The sequence below is a fragment of the Toxotes jaculatrix genome, chromosome 4 (genome assembly GCF_017976425.1).
Source record: "Toxotes jaculatrix isolate fToxJac2 chromosome 4, fToxJac2.pri, whole genome shotgun sequence".
Classification (NCBI taxonomy): Eukaryota; Metazoa; Chordata; class Actinopteri; family Toxotidae; genus Toxotes; species Toxotes jaculatrix.
In genome coordinates, this window is record NC_054397.1 from 7,336,501 (window position 1) to 7,355,377 (window position 18,877).

Here is an 18,877-nt window from a genome sequence, read left to right on the forward strand (position 1 = left end):
TTCTGCTCCCTAATAAACATAATCTTGGAGAAAATGGTACTGCCCTTACCATCCAATTGCTCAAATATTCCAAAATTGTTCTTCCCTTTCCAAGTGCACTGTATGAAGGTGCCTGCATCTTTCTGGCATTTCCAACGCCCAGTGCTATTTATTAAACCCATTCTGTTGAGTCTTAGTGGTGTCCAGTGATATCGGTGTATTATTTTGTCTTTGGTGAATTCTTTGATTTTCAGCCACTCCTCTTCCTCCATTACACAGCCCAAGTCTTTCTCTCCAGCAGTTTAAGTTTTTACAGTCATTGCTGAGCAGCTGATTGGTTGTTCTGTAAAATACAGAAACTCAGTGACACTCGTCAGTTAGTGAGAAGTGGTCTGTGATGAGGTTTCCATCTTTGTACTGAATTGTGGTTTTAATACAGTTCAGGATTCGCAGATATTTGCTAAAGCTCTTTTCCCTTGAGATTTTCTTATATGTCAGAGTATGACATAAACACAGTCTCTCCATATAAATCAGCAATAGTACACATCCCATTAAGGTGCCACTTCTTCCAATATGTTGGTGTCTTGTGGATTCTGATCAGTTTTGTCGTAAGGAATAATATAATTGTTTGTACTATGATAATTTATACGTCTTCAGTATTTAATGCTTTATCTTTTTCAAACAGAAACTGGGTAGATGACATTTATATGACAGGATGCAAACTTAAACATTTGCTGCACTACAACTTTGATATACCGTTCCACTGTGTGTGTGTGTTTGTGTGTTTCCTTTCAGTGTGTCCCAATTCGGAAGCATCGGAATAATTGAGGGCATAATTTATAAGTCCACATCAATGTATCAACCACTAATTGGTTTAATTAATGGCACCATATTACTTATCACACATCTGTGATTTGTACACCAGTCCAAATCTTAATGCTTTTTCAAAGAGTGTTTCTCTCCACTTAGAGATTTAAGCACTAGAGATTCGGTCAGTGAATGATTTCTCTTCTGTTACGAAAACATCAATGATTGTGTTGCTTTGATAGGGGAGTTTATAGACTCTAAGCTTTGTTCATTAGACACTGGTTACAACAGTCTTAATGTCTTATTAGTGGCAACATTGGTCTCACTGAATCACACGCTATAGATTTACTGGACAGACATCAGTCACAGCACGATTGGCTTCATACATCAATGGAAGACTTTCACTGAATGACTTTAAATTGTTAGACCAAGGATATAGAGGCAGATAAACCTCTTTCATTCTGCAGAAGAAGATGGAAGTAATGTGCTTTTAAATTGGTATTTTACATAGAAAGACACAATAAAGCCACAATATTATTTTGTGACAGAACTACACAAGTTTTATTTAGCCTTAAGGATGGGCTATATGAACAGGGTATTTCATATATGTCAGAGATATTGTTGTGATATGTCTTTCTTCCTGTCTTCCCTCTGTCTATCTTTTCTCTTTAATATAGTCTTTAAGGGTGTATTGTAAACATATCTACTGACAATCTGCCAAGAGAAGAAATGTTATAAAAAGTGACTCTTTCAAACTTCATCCAAAGGATATAACGGGCAGTAGTAGTTAGTAGCTAAGTTAGCTAATATCCCAATGAGTTCCATATAACTAGGTATGCCGTATACCCTGTATATGCCAAAATTTGTACATCCCAGTTTTTTTTTTAGTCTATTAAAAAACAAAAACATAATTGGAAATGGCTTAAATAGATGTAGAGGAGGACATTAAAAAAGTGTCAGGTAAGGCTGAGTAGCGCTGCCTAAAATTTATATCATGTTATAATTTGAAGCATGGGTGGTGACAATATATGTCACAATATATTTGTTTTTCTTAACATTTTTAGCATAAATGCTTCTGAAGGGGTAAAGCACTGGCGTGGCAACTGCCTGGCAGCTATTACCATACTCTTAACTGTATTACTAAGACATTTATTGTGCAAAACTGCAGTAAACAGGGAAAAAAACAAACCCTCATCTAACTTCCTCCCAGCATTGCTGGATGATTCACTTGCTGTTTATGGAAGACGTGTTCTTTTGCTTTCCTGATATTTCAGAATGTGTATTGATCTCAGGTGATAGAAACGATTGCTTGTATTACCACCCCTTGCAAGCACTGTCATCCAACATAATTTGCAGATTATCACTTTCTGCTTGTCTGACTTTTTAAACCTGAACCATGTCCCTATAATGGAAGTTGGATCCGTCTTTTTTTTTTCCCACTGGCTCCTTCTCCTCTTTCTTTTGTGCAGCGCTTGCATCCATTTCTTCTTTTCCAAACAAAGCAGCACGGGCTCTCATGTTTTCCAGGTGATTTGCTGGCGCAGGCAGATGATGACGAAGCCTATGGCAAATCATCTTCTTCTTTTCGGCAGTTTGGGCACGGTTTAGTGGATAGTCATTGCCACTTACATCTGTGAGGACTCTACCGGTCAGCATGGTGTGGTTAAAATCCATATACCCCAGTGCAAATTCATACCAGTGTACTTTCTATACCGTTTATACTGTCCACCCCGATTTGCTTTGTCTTCAGCATGAAGGAATCAGCATGTGGTGTAATGATGCTACATTTCAGTTCACAATGGAAGAAAAAACAGTAACACAGGTTTTTGTGAGCCACAGTGATTGTTTGTGGTGAGATGAGCACAGTCATCGTCCAGAGGATAGGGTGACTTGGTTCTAGTTAAATTTAAAGTGCAAAAAGCTACATTGACCTTCAGGCTACTGTTTTATTTTATATCAGCTGTTGAGATGGATGTCTGATGGACTTCTTTAGATCTATTTTGAGACCTTTTATTTTTCAAAGCCAGCTTCCAGGTACAGTGCAGCTCAGAGGGTTATCATTCATTGGTTGCCCCTAAAACCTGTAGTACCAAAGTATGTTTTCATTTTTAATTTAGCTGATTATAAAGTCGGTCATAGTAGAAGTATGAAACTCTGATGGCAGTGGTAATAGCATTAAATTGACTCGCCTACTGTACTTCTTGTAAACGCTTCAATAATTTGATCCAGTTCCTGATTATTCTCATTTGCTACAAGAAACAACAACACAGATTGTTATAGAGCATCGTGTTGATGAATAAAGCTTTTTCTCAGTTAATGTACTGCTGAATATCAATTGTGTGGGTACACTGTAGGATGTAAAAATTATATAGTAGTTTACTCAAAAACAAAATCATGAAATTATAAAATTCATGCCATGCCATATACCTGTTTTGCTGGCCCACTGGGCTTTGATACTCCCTGAAGCTGCTGTGTGTAAGCCTCGTCATTATGGCTTCCTGAGAAACCCTCTGCTACAGTGCAGCAAATCTCAGCTTCATGGATCAATATTGAAACAGTGAGCTGACACAGTGAAAAGCAATATTCATGAATAATGAACAGGGCCCCCTTTCACACTGCCCTGTCTTTTAGTTCTGACCAAGAAAAGAACAAAACAGTAAACATGATGAAAATCTTGTCTTATGTAGCGTTCTGATTTCATACAAATCATGTAGCCTCTGCTCTGCCTGAATGTCAGCTGTTGCATACATAAAGTGAAGACTGGAGTTTCTTTTAATGCCACTGTCTGTCCTTGTCCTAGTTTGGTGGTTTTGTATTTTCCTTGACAGATTGTTTCTGGAGATTGTAGATAGGTCTCTGTGTCTACTGTGTTAAATTTCTCTTCTGACGTGCTGTTTGTTCCAGGAAGATAGCAACCTGGTGTTTCAGGAAATCTCTGTTGCAATGAATCACAGTGAGGTGTCACCTTTTAGTAGCACTCCTATCAACAGCACAAAGATGTACCAGTGAGTGAGCACAGAGAACAGCTTAAAGTGCTTCATCATTACCCTTTCCACCCCCTTTTATGTTGGGCGCAATTGGCAGGCGGTCACAGCTGCACACCAAAGCATGATGCACCTCACCCAGATAAACGGATGGAACAATAACAGTTCTCTTTTGTAATATCCACCTAAAAAGAGACTAATGGCAGTCGATTTTAGAGCGGATCTCTTTGCGTCATTAAACCCAGCCTGTACGGTGAATACTGAACAGGGTGGACAGCCCAGGTGCAGAGATACTTTTGTACTCTCTGTGGATACACGCTGTAATTGACCTCTTAGTATTTGAACATGAACCCAAATTTAGAGGATGATGTATTTCCATATAGTCTGAGTGTACAGATCAGTGGATGTTAACTGACCCAAATTTGCTCTGAGCAAATGTTTAAGTTTAAGCAAAAATTTTTGAACAGTCAAATAAGCCACACTCCACAAGGTCAGAGAATAGGTTGCTAGCTAGTAGCAGCTAATGTTTGTACAGTTTGTTCATTGGGCAGATAAACATGGGTGGCAAAATTTACATGAATAAAGTCTAACATATCTGTAAAGTGATGGGTAAAATATTTATTTATGGCAGTGTTTTCTGTTAGCACGATACACATATTTTGGGATTCAGTGTGATTTTTACTTTTTGCGGATGTATTTTCTTCAGTGTCCATTATGAATAATCCATCCATAACAGAACTTGCCTGAGGATCATCATGTTTGAAACGTAATCTGGTGATAGTTTTTTGTACATTCATGGGCACATTGCAAACAGGAAGTGTTAATACGATACATTCAATGGTGGAAATTGGACGTGAGCAAATATAGGCTGAAACAGTTCAGTTTGGCTGAAGCCCACAGTGTCAGACTTTAAAAGCCCTGATACAAGATGAACAAAAGCAGCAAATCCTCACATTTGGGAAACTGGGATTATCAAATGCTCGACATTTCTGCGTAGAAATGAATTTTCTGTTGTTTGACTGATCGGTTAATCATAATTGTTTTAGATTTAAATCACAATAGTATTGCCCGTATTTTTTAAGAGACAGAATCAGCACTGGGAGTATTGATATGGTGTCTTGATTATTGTGTGATGTTGTCTTAAAAAGACATCTTGTCGTTGTAGTAAAGCATTGGAAACTGTCCTTCTAATTTGCTTGTGTTAGCATTTTGCAGCATCTGCATGGCCTTTTGCAATATCTCCTTTTTCGTTGTCTTTGTATTGGCGTGGTGATTGGAGACAGTGATTTTGAATAATCACTTGACTTTATTTTTTGTATGTGCTATAAATAGCAAACTGCTGCCGCCGTTCCTTTAACAGAGGGCCCATTCTCAGCTTTTGTCAGCCTGTCTTTGCCATGCCATTATTACTGCCCCTCCCACACGCTATCTCTCCCTCCCAAGGCCTCCTGGCTTCATCAGCTCTGGTAACTATTAGCTTCTGCACTAAATGATGTTCATGTCGTCCCTGCGCGTCACTAGACTCATAAGGTTAAACATCTGTGATGAGCCGAGCAGAGAATATGCTGTCTCACTGAAGCCGTGACAGATGTTGACACACGAGGAAATTAAAAAGGATGCACTCAGCTTTCTGATGTTTAAACTGACACTAATCACAGACATGCAAGCTGTATGCACCATATAATAGTGTGCTCTATCTAGTTAATCTAATTAAAGTTTGATAACTGTAAATTACTGTGATAATAACTGCAGATTTCCTGGTGTTTATTTTCAACTCTGCTTTTCAGGTTTTCTTGATCATTTAGAGAAATGGTCATATTATGAGGATTTTCATCCTTTTAAGGTTTCCATTTTACTTCACTGATTGTTACAGCGATCATCAGGGGCATCTTGACAGCAGTGACAGATTATTACCATAATAATCTCGTCTGTTCTGTTATTGTCTCCTAAATGCCTACCCTGAACCCCTCCCCCACTGCATCCTGACTGTATCCTGCTTATCAGTCCTTCTGGTGCATGCGGAGTGGCTTAGATTTCTTATAATATTCTGTCTACTGCTTCCTCAATTAATGGCTGAACTAGGAGCTTGAATGTCATATGAGAGAAGCAATATTATCGGCAAGTTGGAGGAGCTCAGTCTGAGTGGTTTACCGCTGGAGCTGCTGCTGTTGGTGGTGGTTGGTGGGGGGTGGGAGGGGAGTTCAGTGGTGACAGTAGCGTTGACGGGGATAGCATCCTCATTGCACAGCAGCCGAAGGCAGTGGAGGGAGTGGAAAGAAACGGATGGCAATTGTGGGAGACAGAAGGGAATAGTTACAGACACTGCATCCTGTGTATTATTTGCAAAATCAGGAGAAGGTGTTTTCTGTATGGGAGTGAGTTTGGCAAAAGGGGGAGCTACAGCAGGAGGCGTGTGTCTGTTCAGAGACAGAAGTACAGCAGAGGGAGTGGAGTAAGTGGGAAGCAATCACCAGGGAAATGGACCGACAAACTGCACTTCCCAACTCAAGTGCCCTCACCATGGATTAAGGTGAGCGTAGGGATCTGTATTATGTTGACTGTAGATAAAACCGACCTGATCTCGGTGACGGAGTACCTGTGGATCAGCTGCACCATGTGGAATACATCACAGAAGAGGCATCAGCTGTGAGGACAACTGAGGGAATACGAAAAGGACCAGGAAGTGGCTGCTGCTTTCAGCCAGTCTCAATTTTTTTCCCCACACGTTTTTCAACCCCAGAAAACAGCCAGGCTACTAATGAGCAAGTCGATGTGTGGCTGTGGCTGCAGCATCATCTCCTCTCTGATGAAGAGACTGGGCCGCACAGCGTGCTGCTCAGATCTCCTCTCCTGCAGCCATACTTCAGAACAGCTGCAGCGACTGGCCACTGGCTGCCCACCTCAACCAAAGGTAATAGTGCTTCAGCGCCCACTGACACAGCCACATCTGTGTCTTCATGCCTCCTGATCAGACGGCATTATGATATTAATGTGTTATCACCTCTGTGCAGCGCAGCAACCATATGGGGCCTGACAGCATATCGCACAAAGCACCATGTGTGAAGTGCAGCAATTGTTGTTTATCTTCCTTGGTTGTCCGAAACAATTTCTCAGGTATAAGAACTGTGCTACCAGGGAGAGCCGCACAGTAATTGATTCTTTAATGGAACCAGGTGATTTAATGGCTGTCTTGCTGCCTTGACAACAGTGGACTTGCTTTCAGCTGGCAGAGTCATTTAAATGGATGCCTTCAGTCTGCCTGTGGTTTACAGTGATTGCTGCCCCTCCTCAGTTGGAGAAAAAGCTTTTTGTAATGGAACAAATAAAAGCCAAACAAGATTGTGTGTGCGCCTGAGTGCTTTTGTGCACACCATTGTGTGTGAATGAGTGTGCGACTTTGCTCTAACGCATGGCTGTAGCTTCTAGGGTTCCCTCTGTTTCATTGCTTGTTATGCACATGACTGTTTTTAATAGCTGGCTGGTACTGACTGGGATTTTACGTCCCTTCCAGAGTCCTCCTGGCATAAGGCCATTCTCACAGCAGAGGAGATTGATTCTCTTAGTTTCCAAGAGGACTTATGCTCTCATGAATAATGATAGAAATCCACAAAGGAAAATGTTTTGGTCTTATTGGCATTAATAACTTGGTATTTTTGGGCTGTTGCCCAATAAAACCAAGTCATAAGCCCAAGTCATTGTTTTCCTGAGAAAGCATTGTCACAGGATGAAGTGTTTCACTGCAAAATGAAGGTGGAAAAAACGTCCCTCTGTCAAGCAGCTCAGGGATTGAGGTTTCACTTTCTTCCTCTGAGACATCACAAGGCACCAGCTTGAAATAGAGCCATCGATTAATAGCTTCTGCATTGAACTGAAGACACAAAGACTTCAACAAACGCTGTGTATTTATAGGATAACTACTTTTTAGGAATCCGGGAAATGGTTCCTCTTATTGCATTTCTTTGCTCAAAGAATGCAAAAGTCAAAATCCTCATCAACTCCAATTTGCTTTTGTGTTGCATGTTGCAGTTACTAAGGAAGCAGGTATGATAGTGTTTGAAAGCTAAAGGACACGCTCTACTCTAATACTGGTTTGTTCAGTCTTCACTCATGTCCCACTGTTAATATTTAAGTGGAGCCACTACACATCCACTACTCAATCTATATCTGTTACTATGTGCTCTGTGAATAGCCAGTATTTTCGCCACTCTCTCCCAGTGTTCTATTAAGGTCACATTGCTGTGATTTATTGCTGCCATTTGGGGGTTTCTGCTCAGTCCTCTAATTTTCTTTCCTTATTCTCAACAAGGTTTATGTGCTAGCTGTATCCAGTAGCCTTGAAACAGCCGGTCCTCCTTTAAGTCAGGTTTCATCTTTTCTAAGCCGAAAATTACTGTCACACTTTGACCACACAGGATCTTAGTTTTCAGAAGTCTTCATCGAACATAGAATCTCCTCAGAAGCATTTTAATCTTGAATGATTTGAAAAGGTTGTTTTTATAGATTATATAGTACAGCAGTATTGGATTTTCAAAACCGTAATTAATATTTAAGTGTTTTAAAAATCTGATTAGGAAGGAAGTTTTCTAACATTTGGTTTACCCAGAGTACAATGGTTTGAAATTGGACTGGAAATAAATCAGGTCTTAAGACTGATACTGTACAGTTAACATGCCTTTCTCGACCAAATGCTGCATTTTGACTTGGGGCACCTTGAGAAATAATTTTGCAGAAACAAATTTACTGGCAATTTCAAATAGTTTTCTCCTGGCCCAAAACATTACAATCATGATTAGATGGTATCTCAGAATGCCTTTGGGTTCGGGTTGAATCAGCAGTGATTGAGTGCTGTAGTTGTTTCAACAATGAACACTAAACTGGTATAGCTCATAAACAAGGTATTACTGACTTCTGTCTTTGGTTTCATTCTACAGCCATAGGAAACTAGTTTGGATTCCAGCTGTGTGGTGGGGGCAGAAAGGTTAGTTGCTGCTCTGATGCTGTAGAACAATAATGCATACCTTTTGCCCATGCATCATAGAACTCTGTACAACCCCACCCAAGAGAAGCATACTCTTGCTGAAGTGCCCCATGTTGAGTCTGTGCACAAGGCTAAAGTAAAGTCTGTGTGCACCACAGCTGTGGCCTTATCTGTGAAGTGCCAACTTGGCACAGCACTCTGAAGAAATCCCAACCCTCCCCATCAGCAGCTACTCCCGGGGCTGTCTGTATGTATGTTGCACTGCCAGACTGCCGGGCGCACGCCATCAATGCTGGTCTATATACATCTTATTATTCTACAAAAGGAAAATATCTTTTGGCTAGTAAGCAACACTGAAGATAACATGCTTAAGGGCACAATTAAGGATTGTGTCTAACTTGGCATGACACAAGCTAGTTTGCAAAGGAAGTGAATACCGTCAGGACATGCTTCCATTTATTGCAGTTGCAAAGTAGCTTTAAAGGAAGTAACATTTTTATATTTTCAGTGATGATTTTATCTATTTTTGCTGCCTGGGGGCATCGGATAAAGCCAAAAATACAATATCAACATGATACTTTTTATAGTGAACGTGTAAGCAAACAGTTGACTTTTTACACATCTAACAGAAGCAGAAGAACATCAGTATTCATTTGGAGTTGTGTTTCTGGCCAGTATTCACTCTCCTAGCTTTGTTTTGGTCTCCACCATCTCATGAGAAAAATGTCTAGCTATTTAATTTCTAAATGCTCCACTATGTTCACCAGCTAGTATCATTCAGTGGGTTTTTCAGAGCCTTTTTTGCTATGTCTAAGAACAGATGAGAATGGAAACGATGAGCTGATGCTAAAAGACTTGGAAGAACTGAGGGGAACTGCAGAGTTAGGGATCTTTCTCAGTGGGTTTGGTAATAAAAGTGTTAACATAAAAATGGTAATTAGAGTAGCTTTATTTATTATGTGTTTAATATTACATGTTAGTAGAACTTAAAATGCACCACATAGTGCTGGTTCACTCTAGGAAAGGCTGGCCCTTGTTTCTCAAATAAATAGTTGTAGTAATGTGTTTTTTTTTGTTTTTGTTTTTTTTTAATAATGAACACAGCTTTTACTTTAAACTAAGCACGTGTCTTTGATTACTATCCCATAACTTGGAGAGGGAAAAAAATATTATTTTCTGAGTTTGTTCTCAGGGGCTCTCTCTCCTGGGCAGCTGTGTCACCTGTTTGCTCCAGGAGACACAAATTCACACCTGCCCTCCCCAGCTTCCCAAAGCTATTTTTGCCCACTTCACAGCTCCTGCAAGACTAAGAATAGAGACTGATGAGTGAAGTGTGTGTGCTTGTGCGTGCGTATGTTTATGAGCAATACTAAAGGTCTTGCGCTCTGTTCACTATAAGTGTTGTTGGAATTTTATCTTTCTATGCATTAGCTGCACCAAAACACTAACTCAACCACTTTACGTGCTTCAAGAGAAGAACGATTTGAATAGTTGTACACACTGCTATTCTGTTATGAATTTTTGCCATTTAAGTGGGCATTTGACTGGAGGAACTACTCGACTGGAAAAACTTTAAAATAATTCCTTTTCTTTTTAGCTGTTATTGCTGGTTTTGATCAAGAACACTAAAGCTCTTGGCCAAAAAATGAATCAGAACTGAGTGTTACATCTGTCCTGTTGCATCAGTGTCATGCCTTTATTGTGCGTCAGCCTCTCTCACCCTGTTTGCACCGCTTACAATTGTTTGAACAACAATAACAACAAACAAATTTCATGCTGTGTTTAGGAAACTAATTACGGAACCTCAGTAGTTCCGGTAAAAGGCAGGGACAACTTTAGCTATTCATAGCCTTCCTCTTCTCAGCTCACAGCAATGAACTGGCAGTCCCGAGAGGGAGCTGTGCAATCTGAGATCAGTCTAATGCTTCCCACCACAGCACCGGGACTATAAAGCAAAGAGGAGGAGAAGCCTTACAAAGGGACCAGTGACTTTTTCCTCAAGGTCAAAGCAGTTGGTTTGCACTGAAACAGATAAAGCACGTGAGCCTCCCAAAAATATTTTCTCATCTCTTATGTAGTACAGTAAGGAGGTTTGGAGCTGCAAGATGCCTAGCTGATTCTTAATTTGTCATAGTTAAGATTAGCTAGAGACCTCATGTGGGCATTGAAAAGACCCACTGGCACCTTTTTAAAGATATATTAGCCAAAAGTAAATACAATTTAAATATACTTTTCCTCATACGGTGTTTGACCTGTAGTGAACCTCTGAGCTCATGTGTCCAATAGTAAACAGCCAATTGGCCGATTAAAAAAAGCTTAAAACCAAAGTATTAATTGATGAAGGATAGGCTGAATAATCTGTGCCAATCTGCCTTCCTCTGTGTTGTTCACAACTGTTCAGAAAACCTTTTTGTCTTTGCTGTGGTCGACTTTTAAAATTTATGTAACAGCACAGTCATCATAGAATAGAATAGAATAGAATAGAAATACTTTATTCATCCCAAGTTGGGAAATTTCGCTATCACAGCAGCAATACACAGGCACTCAGTCTCCAAATATAAACCTCTAATGGTAAAAATAAACAATATAGACATTATTTACAGAAATAGGAATTTAAAATAGGAATTTAAAACATTTTTCATGTGGGTCTAAATCACAATTTACGGAGTTATGTGACAGGAAGGAAGTATGTGTTCAACTATAGTGATGTTTTAACTGCCTTGTGAGACACTGGCAAGCAATCTGTAGTTGATTTGTTATGACTTGCAGAGTATCTGTTATTTATTTGGTCATACAAAACTTGACTTCCACTAATGTGTCCAGAGTTGGTGCTACTGCATAAAGAAACACCACTCTAGCACTTATGTTTTTTACAGCTTGTCTGCACATGTATTGGTGGAAGTCATTTATACCAAAAAGCCTTAAAGATGGAGCTACTTTGCAAGCTACCTACTCAGCCTAGTACCACTTGGATTGGACACATCCACGAGTCACGCATCCCACTTATGTTTGTTTGCATAAGCCTTTTTTGCCATTTGAATGTAAGTTAAAAACTTAAACTTAATTTTTGGAAACTTATCTAACTTTAGTTTCAGTGTTGTCATTTACAGTCCTGCTTTTGCACCCACATAAACAGACTGTGGCTTTGTGACTGCTTCACATCCAGATTGATTGGTAGTGACAGTGACAACTAAGATTTTGTTTCTGGTTTGGTAGCTTTGCCAGATGTCTGAAAGAGTTGAATCAGTTTTATCTACATAGCCCAAAATCACACATTTCTTTAGATGGCTTTACAGTCTGTACAACATACAGCACCCACTGTCTGCAGACTTTTATTTGGACAGTAATACTGTAATACCTTTTGGTTTTTCAAGCTGCCCTGTGATCATTTCTAGAGGCTTGCAGCAGAGGGAGACCTATTCAGAATGTTTGGGAGATGCAGTTGCAGATGTTGGGGTGTAATGAAATGGAGCAAGATGTAATGAATCACTGCTAGGGCTGGAGGATTATATATTTACCTCTGCCACAGAGGTTATGTTTTCACCTGTGTCTGTTTGTTGGTTTGTTAGTCACCAAACATGATGGGATATGGGCCCAGGGAAGAACCCATTCAATTTTGGGGCACATCTGGATCAGTTACTCTGAATTTGACACTGGCCTTGGTGGAGGAATGCGCTCTAGTGAGTGCCCTTCTAGTTTTTATATTGATCAGCATCAGTATTTATTGATGTGGTATATACATCACACAAAAGATTTGCATGTTATGCTACATGTAGGTACTAGTAGCTGTTGTATTTACTTTTATATATCATACAACTATAATAACTCCAGTAAAATATTCTTTTTTTTTAGCCTTTATAGTATAGGGTAATAACCGAAAAGGCAGAAACGAGCGACTGCTGCTGGGGTTTGACTGTTGAACTACCACAGGAGGCTTGTTTGTAAGCCGGGCTGCTAGGGGTAGTAATTTGGGATAGCAGACTTTGGCTTTCTGTTTACTCAGTGGGATGGCGCCTTTTCAAACGGTGGAAAAGGTTTGTCTGTCTCATTGTAGATAAAGCTCTGGTGCCTATCCTTCGCTTCCACATATAATAATTTGGGATGTTTTCGAGGCAAGCTATGTGACTTGTGTGTTTATTCAGTAGGTTTGCCATCGCAAACTGGTAAATGAATAGCAGCCACACAGCAGATTTAGAAGATAAAATGTCTTTCATTTTTTTCCCAAAGCTTATAGACTACACAAAACTTAAGGACAATTGTTGGACAAGCTTCTGGTACATTTAAGCCATGCTTTGCTTTTGTATTTGACAGATTGGACTTTGTTTATTGGCTTTGTTGGAAGTTGGAACACCAGTAGCCCTCAAGGCTATTCTGCCCATCCGTCCGCATGTGAGGCAGAGCATCCAGTGCTGTGTGATCTGAAGCCAAACACAATCACTCCCACCTTTTTCCTTGTCTGCTGCTGAGCAGCACAAGTGTTTCCAAGAGCAAATGTTTAATGTCTTTATTTTAATTCAGAGAAAAGAATCGACTGTTAACAGGGATATTCACGCTTTCTTTTGGAGTAAAAAAACCAGCTGCGCAAGCATTTGTCTTTATGGAATAACCTCTTTAAAGTCTTTATTCTTTGTATACAGACAAAAACAATCAACATATTTCAGTCGTGTCTATTGTCATTTTTTGTGTTGCAGAATGTCAAGCCCTTCTCCTCCTCAGACAGCCTAGCGAAGGTCCAGGAGGTAGCAAGCTGGCTTTTGGAAATGAACCAGGATCTGCTGTCGGGGGGCAGCAGCAGCAGGCGGAGTCGGGGGCCGGGGGGTCCGGCAGTGCGAGGTAACGCCTCCTCCACAGCCCGGGCACCCCAGCAGGCGGCAGAGGAGGCCGACGAGGATGAGCACATGAACCGGGTAGTAGAGGCGGAAGAGCAGCTGCAGCAGAGGGTAAGGCCAACTGACATTAAAGAAGTTATACTATAATGATATGGAAGCATATGAAATATAAACCTATGGGTCTAAAGTGTGACGCAACTCATATAATTGTGTTAATGCCCTGAAAGCTTGCACTTTGAAGGATTTACACATTGTAGCAGAATCGAAACAGTGGGACAAGTATGAGGGCAACAGATTGACTTTTTCATCAGACCTTTGTTCAGAGACTGCATTTTTTTTTGTCACAGCCTGAGGCATCACAGGTTGACAGTGGGAGAGAACAACCATGGGCACCCAGCGAGTCGGGAGCCAGCAACGGCCCTCGGGGAGATGAGGAAGGGGAAGAAGATGAAGATGGTCCACCAAACGAAGTGAACGGAGGGGAGAAAGGAGCCCGATGGATGTGGGAGACAGAGCAGAGACGGCTGCGAGGTCAGCCGCTGGGCGAAGAGGACGAGGAGGAAGAGGAAGAGGAGGAAAACAACAACAGCAGCAGCCACCAAGAGGAGGAGGAGGCAGAGGAGAGGACAGAGGGAGGGGAGGAACAGGGAAGGGAGGATGAGGAGAGGGAAGAGGGTGAGGAGGAAGAGGAGGAGGATGAAGACGAGGAAGAGATGGACCAGGACAGTGATGACTTTGAACATTCAGCGGAGAGTGGGAGGGAGGAGGAAGAGGAGGGGGAAGGAGAAGGGGAGGAAGGGCTGCGGTCTCCCTCTCTCAGGAACAATGTGTCTGCCCCCAATAACAACCTGGACTCGGGTTGTACACACCAAAGCTCTTCCAACAAGAAGGTAAGCACAGCTGTTGTTTATTGAACAGTTTTCACTGGAGCTACTTTGTGCTGAAGAAGTATACACTGTCTGTGGTTTATCCAGAGTAGCAGGGGTACTGTTTCTGTTGCTGTTGCTGTTAAAATGTTTTTTCATGCTGTGAGCACCACAGACAAAATTCCATTCTCCTCCTTTGTGTTCGTTTGTCGGCTAAAAATCTGCAAGGAGGAATATCACAAAACATGGGCACATAAAACCAAAAACAATTTATGTGACTAGATACCACCACACAAGCGTAAAATTGTGTAATTTGGGTGAACTGACCCTTTAGGATACTTCTGCAGCCGGCACAGCAATTATTCACACACAGTCTTTGATTATTATCACATCACTGTGGTGAAAACCTCTCCATAATGTACTGCACTAGCAAGTTGTGGTTTATATTTAACACAGCAGCTCCCTCTTTTGGCATACATGTGTTACTGCACTGCACATTCATACACTGTCCCCTTGAACAGGCAGTGACCAAATCTTCCAAGTAGAAGAGTTAGAACAGGATTACTAAAACACAAATCTTAAAGGTATACGTTCCCATTTCCACAGTGCCACAGGCCCAGAAAAGAACTTATAAAAGATTTAAGTTCTGAAAGCCGCAGCTGTGTAAACAAAGCACATTCCTGCGTTCGTGTGAGAATTGACACTTTCATTGTGTAACTGAGTCTTTGGGACTTGGGCACAAAAGGTGTGATGGCCAGGTGACGCTGATCTATCACTGGTGTGTTGCCAGTAAAAAGTTTTTCACTATATTTTCATCTATAAAAATGCTGATAGTCTTGATTTTACTCTTGACTTCTGCCGGTAGCTTCATGTGACAACCTCATCAGGTGGAGGTCTGAAGTTCTTACCTCTGACCTTTGATGACAAAAGAAAAGCCTGTTTCATTCCAAATAAAGAAAACTAGTCTCTTGCATTCCCCAGGAAAACTTGTGGTAAAAGACAGTTTTCACAATCAAACTTTGTGTGCATCAAGTAGTTATTGAATATGTGGGTGTGTGAGGTGACATTGCAATGATGTGTCTTGCCCAAGTGAACTAAGTTGTGTTGAAATTTTGCTTGAGGTCAGAATTAAATTGAGTTTCAATCTGGCCCTGGACCCGGGTCCACTTACTGAGTATGTGGGGATTAGGCTATTGAAACTACATTATATGGTTGAAAAGGTTCGTACAGATGGATGAAAAGTTTTGCTTGAAAAGAACAAACCTGATCTAATGAGTGGATATGAGCTAGGTAGGAGAGAAGTGTGTGACTGAGGATTGAACATAGACCTGGGGTGAGAAGTGTTTATGACTGGGGAAGGGTGCATATAGATAGTTTTCTTCTCAAGCGAGCAAGTCCTGATTTATTTATTCATCCTCTCACCTAGCCTCGTGGCATTTGTTACTGCTATTCCCGTCTCGTCCTGATCCTTTCACGCTCTTTCACAATCTTGTATCTCTCCTGAGCAAATGTTGACACTTACAGGACCTCTACTCAAGAACCTGGGTAAGACAAAGTACAAGAGTAAAGTTTCTTGAAGTAATACATTAATGTCTAGACATATGGGAACTCCCTCACCTGAAGACAAGTGAAAACATCACAAATGCTGATGCTTCTATGCGGTTGGGGTGCTTGTTTTGGATTCACTTGCAAATCAGTATGAAATTATTCTGAATGATTATGCAGCTGATGGAATATATTTTTATCCAGATAGTTATAAGGTTAGAAGATTGTCTTCAGTATTCTAGGAATACCTTTTTAACAACAGTAGATGTTGTTAAATGACAGTCCTGGTTTTTGAAAAATTGCTGAAACCATCCTTTTGTCATTCATCTGTGTTTTTTTGTCAGAATTAGCTTGCAATTTGAGACAGAGAACTGGCCTCACGCTACAAAATATAATTATACCTCAAAAGCATCCAAGCAGATAACAGCTTGCTCATGTGTACTTCATTCATGTGTACAATGTACAGAAGCTTCTTTTAGGTCCTGTTAAAAGTCCAAGCATGTTCATGCCTCACTGATTGAATTACTGACATGATGAGTGACGACTGTAGCTGGAAACAGAGTTGTGCTTGATGTGTGTAACAAATGTCAGCTCTTTCCTCAGCAGCAGAATTAATGCGCTCTGTTCAAAAGGCTCTGATGTAGCACAGCACCAGTGTTTGGATATTAATGCTGGTGTCTTGTTTCAGTGATGACTGATGACATGACTATTTGTTGAGCATGTTTCAATGGCCTTCACCTCACCTACATTTAAAAGGAGGAAATGGAGCTTGCCAAGATGTTTTCAAGAAGCTAGGGATGATATTCGTACTTGTCCGTTTGCAATGCACCGACATAGATTGTGTCAAGAGCAAAGCAATAAATTAACTGACATCTCTAAGAATTGGCTTATTACTGATATGTTGTTTCAGTGTATTTTTAGGCCATATTTAGAAAATGTGTTCTTGACATAGGTTACCCAATAGACTCCATTGTTTACAACAGTCCAGAGTTCCACTACAGTTGTTGGAGCAGCAGGATCAGTTCAGCAGATGGTGATGCTAAGAATAAAAACCCCACCTCCAGTAAAATTCTTATTAAAATGGGTCCGTTTGCCATGTATATGAATGAAAATCTTGAGCAGAATCGGTCACCTTAATTCCTTTTTCCCCAAAGTAATACATGAGGTAGTTACATGTATTTTGTGTAATTTAACAATATGCATGTGAACAGTATTTTTTACTAGTATATCAGACACTCACCTTCATACACCAGAGGCAACACAGAGGACACTATAGATAATGCACCCATCTCACAGTAATGACTAAAACTGCGACGGATTTGTCATCCGCGGTGTAATCATGACTCATGACTAGTATGCTGCTCTCCCCACACCTTTCTAACAATGGCAAGCTACACATTTAAAAAGTTTTTATTATTGCTGTTGAAGAGTATGTGCCTCTCTTAACTGGCACAGTTGTTTCCTGTATTATATGTCATACCTGTGGTCTCAGTGTACAGGGATGTTACATGTCAGAGCCTTTGATGCTGATATTGCCCTTGCTTATGTGTGCCTAAATATAGCAGATAGTCTGAATTTACTCCTGTGTGCCTCTCACCATCTGACACAGCTGTCAGATAGTTTTGTCAGGGTCTTAGTCGCCGTAGTGGGCCAGCTGGCTTTGATGTTGAATGTACACATTTTATTCAGCTGTGGACCCTGTATGCTTGGAATTAGGAGTGGTGCTGAAACAGTAGATTGACATTTATTGACACTGTATGTTTAATGTCAGTGTGGTGGCTAATACATGAGGTTGGCAGTGGAAAATATACTCTGTATACTATGTACTGTTGCTACCTTTGGGAGAGAGTTGATGTGTCAACACATAAAAAACTGTATAGGAAGAATCATTACATGATTTAATTTTTGTCATTTGCCGTTTGCTTTGTCCCCTGATTCCAGTGATTCCAGACCTCTGAAGCCAGACCAGTCTTTTTTGAGAACATATTCAGCCATTCAGACATAGTAATATAATTTGTTTCAGAGCTTTGGGGCCACAGCTGCAAATGCACCATCTCTCTCACTTCTGAGTTCAGTTTGGGGACAAGTAAAACGCCTCGGTTGGATGATCGTAGACCTCCTTTTTCAAGAGAGACCTGAGAACAAGAAAATATTCACAATCAGACAAATGCAATCGGCCAACAGAAATAACACAACTAATAAAAACAATTTCAAGAGTAATAAAAAATATTATATATTATATAATACTCTAGTTTGAGCCCAGTTTGTTCTTCATTCCATTTAAAAGTGCATAGTGCCTGAGACCAGTTCTTCCAAGGTTCATGGATACATAAGGAATATTTAATGTTAAGTAGTTACTAGATCACATACTGTAGTTGTAAGATTTGAATGTGAGAGGAGATGCGGGCTAGTTCTGAAACTTAAACAGTAGAGCTTTATAGATGGATATCAAGAGATGACTATATCTTCTTGTTTTTAAGGAGAGAGAGAACAATGATGAGTATGAAATTTGGCATTAGTGATAAATTCTAAGTACTAAGATAAACAGGATTTAGCAGCTGAAGTAATGATAGGCCAGTTTGACAGTGCAGTGGATCCCTCATTATTTAATACAGGCATCAAAGTTGACTTCATGCTAGTTTTACAGTATGAAAAATACAGCCTTTGATTCTATACACAAAGCTAAGCTTGATTTTTAATTTTTAAGTCAGTTGTTTAATATGAATCTTGAATGACTTGTCAGTCCAAGTATGTATGTGTATGACTCAGCAAGAGTGATTTTGGGAACAATTAAAGTTGTAACGGAGGACGATAGGTGTCACTGGTGAATGTGCAGAGTACTACATAGTGTCTTTACAGCATTTAAAACAAGTCTGTGATTAAGAAGTG

General features: G+C 40.4%; 1 protein-coding gene across 1 annotated transcript in view; it reads left to right on the forward strand.

The window, feature by feature from the left end:
- Positions 1-18,877, forward strand: part of fbxw7 (F-box and WD repeat domain containing 7) — a 115,432-nt gene that overhangs the window by 29,147 nt on the left and 67,408 nt on the right. The window contains exons 4-5 of the mRNA XM_041036017.1: positions 13,440-13,688; positions 13,925-14,467. Of these exons, the coding sequence (XP_040891951.1) occupies positions 13,509-13,688; positions 13,925-14,467 (723 nt within the window). The 5' untranslated portion in view covers positions 13,440-13,508. The remainder of the gene's footprint in view (positions 1-13,439; positions 13,689-13,924; positions 14,468-18,877) is intronic.